The 7,471-nt window shown below is 29.8% G+C and overlaps 2 protein-coding genes across 2 annotated transcripts in view; one reads left to right on the forward strand and one right to left on the reverse strand.

Moving 5' to 3' along the window:
* Window positions 1-2,995, forward strand: part of LOC107481397 (uncharacterized) — a 5,725-nt gene extending 2,730 nt beyond the window's left edge. The window contains exons 5-6 of the mRNA XM_052258539.1: window positions 1,848-2,040; window positions 2,073-2,995. Of these exons, the coding sequence (XP_052114499.1) occupies window positions 1,848-2,040; window positions 2,073-2,995 (1,116 nt within the window). The remainder of the gene's footprint in view (window positions 1-1,847; window positions 2,041-2,072) is intronic.
* Window positions 2,996-4,272: 1,277 nt separating this feature from the next.
* LOC107481396 (receptor protein kinase TMK1) lies at window positions 4,273-6,175 on the reverse strand. Its single transcript, XM_016101676.1, has 2 exons — window positions 5,494-6,175; window positions 4,273-4,286 (listed from the first exon to the last, which is right to left on the reverse strand). Exons 1-2 carry the CDS (start codon window positions 6,173-6,175, stop codon window positions 4,273-4,275), a joined length of 696 nt encoding a protein of 231 aa, XP_015957162.1.
* Window positions 6,176-7,471: the final 1,296 nt, after the last annotated feature.

Below are 7,471 nucleotides of genomic sequence, written 5' to 3' on the forward strand. Positions count from 1 at the left end.
TACTATTTTATTTTTTTTAATAATATAAAAAATTTGATAATAAAAATGTATTATGTATAATGTATATATATTTTTAATTAGAAAAATTTATTTATTTGATATTTTTAGGTATATATTGAAAGATGCAAGAAGTCCAAAGAGAAGCAAGATTATATTGAAGAGAAAATTGATATTAAAAGACAAAGAAAATACAAAGTGAAGCACATTTCAAGGTAGATTTCATATAAAAAAATAATTAATTATTTTATCATTTTTTTAGGTTAGAATAATATATTTTTTTATTTGGTATTTTTAAGTATGTCAGTTCTATATATTTAGTTTTTATTGGGTATACAAAATAACTAACATGTCATGAGTAGTTTGGTCGAATGAAAGCCCATAAAATACAATATTTTCTATATATTATTTAGCTATTGACAAGTAATAAATTATTAATTTACATTGTCTTCGTAATATGTTACTAAATTTGTTTACGAAAAAATTACAGAAAATTCGAGTGATAGTTTCAATGGTGTGCATTTTGAGTCGGTGTTGTCGAACATTACAAATAGTATTAATACAGATTTATTTTTAGATTTTTTTTGTTGGAACTTGCTTATGTGACATGCACTTTATGTATTTTGATTTTTCTACTATTTATTCAATTATAAACTTTAATAGAAAATATGTTCAAAAATAATATCTCGAGTTATCTTATTAGGTAATAATCCAACATCATATCGATCAAGGTCTCCAACTACTAATCTACACTCTGTAGATGAAAAAGAACGATGTTCCAATATTAGTGATATTAGTAATTTGGGTATCACACGTGAAGCATATGATAGCCCATGTCATCAGACAAGTCAGCAATATCTTCAACAAACATCAAACCATATCGACCAATTACAAAGCCAGCGTATGTTAATATGCTTTTATTACTTAAAGACCAAACATTTAACTTTTCAATTGGTCTATTAAAAATAATCTTTGGTATATGCTACATAATTATTATAGATTCATTACAGTACACAAATCGAATTAGATTGCGACTGAATAGGAAGACTATGCTACTTCAAAAGAGACATGGTAAGATAAGCATGATAGATTGTAATTATCACAAAGCTAAAATTTTACTTCTTTTATCTTTAATATTACCTTCATAATATATATTCATAATTCAGCTGATTCAAATATTTAACATATATTCATTTTTTTATAATATAAATTACTTGATGTATTATCTCTAATGATTACAGGAGCAAGTACATCTAATTCAAATTTAGATACTAAAAAATTAGAAGAAGCGTGCATAGCCAAAAATATTACAATTAGTTATTATCAGTGTTAAAAATAATTATTAACAATAATTTTTAACACTGATAAGTATAAAAATAATATTTATAAAAGATTACCGAAAAATACAATTTATGGATTAAAAAGATGAGATCATATAATACAATTTTATTGTGCCAACCTCAAGATTTAAGTTTTACATGCACGTTAATCAAACAATAAGAATTACAATAAATCAATGTTCAAATACAAAAATTATAATATATAACCATATCTTAGTTTGAATTTTAAAACTTGAACACTAAATAATAATTGTTTGTTTATAAAAAGCATAACAATAGTAAATAATAAAGTGCTGATATTGCTACTTCTTAAATTACCTATATTCTCAGCAACATCGAATATGGCTGGGTCAGGGGCGGAGCTAGACTAACTATTTAGGGGGCAATGTTTAATAATTTACTAAAATTATTACCTACTGCAAAGTAAAAGTGAGAAATTTGAGTGAATGAAGATATCAGAGAAGTCCAAAACAGGATCCAATTTTGAGTTCTCAATATGTTGTATGCGAGGAAAGGTACAACTGCCATTTTGAAGCACTTGATCGGACGCTCAGGGATCTTCTGTCAGTTATCGATCAACATAAGACACATCAACCATTTGGTGGTAAGGTTGTTGTTCTAGGAGGTGATTTCAGACAGATACTTCCGGTGATTTCGAAAGAAAGTAGACACGATATATTGGCATCCGCTATTAACTCATCTCAGATATATTAGCATCCGCTATTAACTCATCCTAGCTGTGGTCATTTTGTAAGGTTCTGAAACTGCATACGAATATGAGGCTTCTAATGTCTTCTTCGGATCAAGATGAAGGTGAAATGAAGAGATTTGCTAATTGGATACTTGATGTTGGAAATGAAAATATTGGCTCTGTTGTTGGTGATGAATCAGAAGTTGAAATTTCAGATGATCTATTGATTACAACTGCTGATGACCCTCTCTCTCATTTGGTAGACTTTGCATATCCAAATTTGTTGCAAAACATGTCAGATTACAGGTATTTTCAGAGTAGGGCAATTCTTGCACCCACGCTTGAGAGTGTCGAGAAGGTAAACGATTTTGTCTTGACAATCTTTCCGGGGATGGAAAATGAGTATTTGAGCTCTGACACAACATGCCAAGCTGATGAGAATGAAGATGTACAACAAGAGTGGTTCACACCAGAGTTCCTAAATGACATCAAATGTTCGGGACTACCCAATCACAAGTTGACTTTGAAGTCAGGAGTCGCTGTAATGCTATTGCGAAACATAGACCGGACTTCAGGTTTATGCAACGGGACAAGATTAATAGTTAACAAACTTGGCAGCAACGTAATTAGAGCGGCGGTAGTGACCGGTAGAAATATTGAAAATAAAGTGTACATTCCAAGAATGAACTTGATCCCTTCAGATTCAGGATTGCCATTTAAGTTCCAACGGAGACAATTTTCATTAACAGTATGCTTTGCAATGACCATTAACATGAGTCGGGGTCAATCATTATCACATGTACGGCTTTATTTGTCAAAATCAGTGTTCACCCATGGACAACTTTATGTTGCTTTGTCAAGAGTTAAGAGTCACAGTGGCCTCAGGATTTTAATTATAGACGAAGACGGCAATCCAAAGTCATCAACAACAAATGTCGTGTTCAAAGAGGTTTTCAATAATATTTAGGTAAGAATAATATTATTTTTATTTTAATAGCATGTTATGATTTACACTTTTGTACAAATATTTACTATAGATATAACTAATTTATCTATAACTCTTTTTTCAAATTTGAAATGAAATGTGTAACAAGGAACACAACATCCTATGCCAAATGCTTTTCTAATGAAGTTAGTAAGATACTAGGTTGTCGATAAATTTTTATTAGCTTTTTGATATAAAATTTAGGGTAAAATTAACATGCTATTATTACAGTTATATATGTTCTTATTTTTTTATGGCTCCCTCCTTATGGTTCAAGAATATTATAAACTTCAAACTCTTCTATTTATATTTTACTTTGAATAAAGATAAAATAACATATTTAACACGTTTATTATATAACGACGATGATAGTGTTATACTAAATTTAAATATAAGCCCGTGCATCGCACGGGTTTAACACTAGTATTGTATTATTTTCAAGACTTAAATCGAAGTTTTCTTTACTTGGAATGAATATAAAAGATTTACTATATTATTAACTAACCTCACATATATAAATACACTAGTGTTAATATAAATGGAAAGTAAAATGTTACAGCAGAAAATAATATAATATAAAACCCCGAAAAAAATACATTTAAACACAATTAACATAATAAGTATATACTAAAATTAGCTATTAAAATTAGACACTAAAATAAAATATAATTAAAATACAAAATGCATATTTAGATTGAATTAAATTATATATCTACTAGATTAAGACTCGTGCGATAATTGAAGAATTAAACTGACCATACTATATAATATATATTTAAAATATTATATTATTTAAAAATAAATTAGATAATATGTAAATTAATATTGTATAATATATTCATTTAGTAATTTAATTTATATATGATTCAATATTATAAGTGCGCAAATATCATTTTTAAGACATTATCTTTGTCTTTTTCTGCTTGAAGTATTAGAAACAAATTAAACCAAAACAATATATATGCATGTATTTTATCATGAAATGTTGCGTTGTTCCTTCATGAAACAAAATTAATGTCATCTAAATCTTTTTTTTATTATTATTTGTGATATAACAATACTTCTAATTCCATCGAGATAATGTATACCAAAAAAGTAACGGTAAACATAAACTATTCTCAACACCTCTATCATTTTGCATCCCATTGTTAAAAAATAAAAATAAAACAATTGCTATCTTTTTCTTCTTTCTTTTCTTATTTTTTCCCTTTAGAATGGAGGCATTAGGGTAAAGATGTTCTGCAAAGGGATAGAGGGTGTCATAGATGGTCAACTACACATACATTGCACTCAATCATTAAACAATAACAAAAAAAAAATGTTAAATAAGTAGTGAAGTTTAAGGCCATCAATGTCAAATGTTCTCTAACTTGGACGTGCATCTAAAGATTTGTATGAAGGTGCAATTCCAAATTGTGGAGGAGAACTATTTGAAGAATATATTTCATCAATATATGGTTCTGTAGGCTTCTACACCTCAATAAAAGGCGAAAGCACGTTCACCACATGGCTCATGTCAGGCCTTTGGTGTGGCTCTCCTGCACAGCAATGGCCTGCTAACTCTACAACAGTGTTGATGCTACTCAAGGTTTTCTCATCAGCTTAAACTAGGTGGAAATTCTCTTCTGATCTACTTTCATTTGGAATAAGACATTAAATACAGCTGTCTTAAGTTGATAGTTGAAAATGATTAAATAGCAATGGACTAATCCGTCAAGGCGGGGTTCGAACTCCCGACACTTGCTTAAGCGGACGAGTGAGCTGACCACTCGACCAACCCAAGTTAGTGTGTGTTTGGATTGTGGTTGGTCAAACTAGTTTTTTTATACTTTTTTTTCTTATATGTTTTTATATAGTATATTTTTAATATTCTTAGTACGTTATAATTTTTAACTATTATTATTATTTATGGTTAATTTTTTTGTTTAATTTATTTTACCTAATGGAATCAATAAATTCTATTATAAAAAGATAATAATTAATATAATACACAAAAATTATAACTATAAAAATATATAATGTCAAATAAAAAAATTAATAAAAAATAATAAAAAAGAATTCATATAAAGAGGAATAATAAGAATTCTATAAATAATGTAATAATATGTATAAAGGATAAAGTTAGTAAAAGAAAAATAAATATGGAAGGTATTAGCTAAAAGCACGTTAGTGCAACGGAGAAGTTAGAAATTATTGCTTCCTGTAAACGTGGGTTTAGGAACAAAAGCACTTCTACGTTTGTAGAGAAGAAAATTAGCCAAACAAAAAAGTGAAGCTTCCAAGAAGCTCTAACGTGCTTTTTTCCTTCAAACGTGGTTACCAAACACACCCTTAGTCACTCAAGTATCTAACTGTTCTCATCTATCACTTGTCATGAAGACATGTGCACTTGAGTTTTTACCATGTAATAATGTGTCATAAATTAAATCAAGTGGCTAGTATAGTATAGATAAAAAAATTAGCATTTACTATGTACCTACCTGCATACTCTGGTGCTAGATATCCAAAAGTTCTGGCAAATTTGGTGTGAAACGAGGCTTTTCCTTGCGGAGCAAGGCGAACTAATCCAAAGTCAGCAACTTTAGCTCGCATATCATCGCCGAGCAAAATATTAGATGGTTTGAGATTTATATGGATAAAAGTTTGTTGGGCTAAACCATGAAGATATTTAACACCTCTAGCAACATCCAAAGCAATAATGAGTCTTGTCTTCCATTCAAGTGGTTTTAACCCTTCATTTTCCCAATGGAATAGATGTCTACTAAGAGTACCTTGAGGCATGTATTCATAAACAAGAAGTCTCTCATTTTCATCCAAGCAATACCCCATGAGATTAACCAAATTCCTGTGTCGAATTGTGACCACTGCCGTTTCAGCCATGAACTCATCTACTCCCTTCTCTGCCACTATTCCTGATTGCATCCTTTTAATTGCAATCCTTGTCCCATCATGCAATTTACCTTCTACGTTGTACCTCTCTTCGCATATCTCTTTTGGCTTCCGTTTATCACTTGATCTCTTATTCAAGTTACTCCAACCGACCATGATGTTCGTGTATGAGTCCCATAATTTTAATTGGGTGTGGAGGTTCTTCGTTCTCAGGTGGTTGTACCTTTGACTGTAGTCGTCGACTATGAGAATTTCGTGATGTTCCTTCCCCATTACAATTACTTGTTCCTTCTTGTCGTGGAGGTATCACAAGGTCTTGATCGTCGTTACGAGGTTCTGACTCAGACTTAGATGCAATGTGTTCGTCTTCAAATTGCTAGTCTGCCATAATTAGGTATAGATTTTCAGGTCGCCGTTAATGGCGTTAATGTTCTTATGGTTACTTGAAACAGTGATTTGGCACTGAACATGAGCTACATACTCCTTTTGAGAGAGCGCCCGGCTTGTGCTGATGTCGAGGTGCTAGCCGTCTGAGTTCCTTTTAAGGAAGTGGGAGTGGTACCTACAAAAGACTCCAATGCTTAAGTTAGCAAACAACTTTACGCAGGGCTCGTTTTAGTAGATTGAGTTTTGAATATACTTGAGGGTGTCATTATATTTATAGTAGAATAAATAACTACATTTTAGTGTAATACCTTTGATAGTGAATAACGGTTCTTTTTTAGAATAGTTGTTGATATCTCTCTTTTAAATAAATGGAAAATATCTTAAAATTTAGTTATAGAAAAGTTGTTGATATCTCTCTTTTAAATAAATAGAAAATATCTTAAAACTTAGTTATTCATTAAGATAAGTAGAATTAGGTTGGTTGTTATTATACCCGATCTATGTAAAGTCGGGCAGGCATTAGGAAGACAATTTTTTAAATGGGCCTCTGTTTATTTTGGACTTGGTTATTTTGTTTTTGCCAAAATATAAACAGGTAAGAGATAGAAAATACTATTTCTATATATACAAAAATAAATAAATGTAATATATCTTGATATCCATTTAAAAAATAGTCAAGTCTTTTTTGGTCTTTTGACTATTTGCTTGAAAGATAAAGCATATTTGTATAATTCAGAAATTTATATTCAGATTCTTAACTATTTAAATAATTAATTTAATTAATTGGTTTAAGCAATTTTTGTTACTAATTTAAGCTTCTAAATAAATACAATTTTCAGCTGTTAGACTATTTATTTAAACTTTAAAAGATAAAGCGCTCCTCCATAATTCAAAAGCCCATAATAAATTCTCCTTGCTAATATATTAGTAGTCACTTAAACCAATAATAAAAGTTGATTATTTTTATAACCTTACTTAAATCTATAATTGACCTGAATCGCAGATCGATCAACCTGCATAATGACGTCATATATCAATTTTATTGTTGACGCTGGAGTCGAATATGGGACTCCTAAAATATAAAAGACCTTGTAACCACTATGTTAAGATGCTCTTTAATATTATAGATGCCTTTTTATAAATATATTATAACTTATTAGATATATTCTAATTAATAACTTT

Source organism: Arachis duranensis, chromosome 3, assembly GCF_000817695.3.
Source record: "Arachis duranensis cultivar V14167 chromosome 3, aradu.V14167.gnm2.J7QH, whole genome shotgun sequence".
Lineage (NCBI taxonomy): Eukaryota > Viridiplantae > Streptophyta > Magnoliopsida > Fabales > Fabaceae > Arachis > Arachis duranensis.

Excerpts from the sequence above, each read along its gene's own strand:
- LOC107481396 (XM_016101676.1), bottom strand. The coding sequence starts at position 6,175 with ATGGGGAAGGAACATCACGAAATTCTCATAGTCGACGACTACAGTCAA.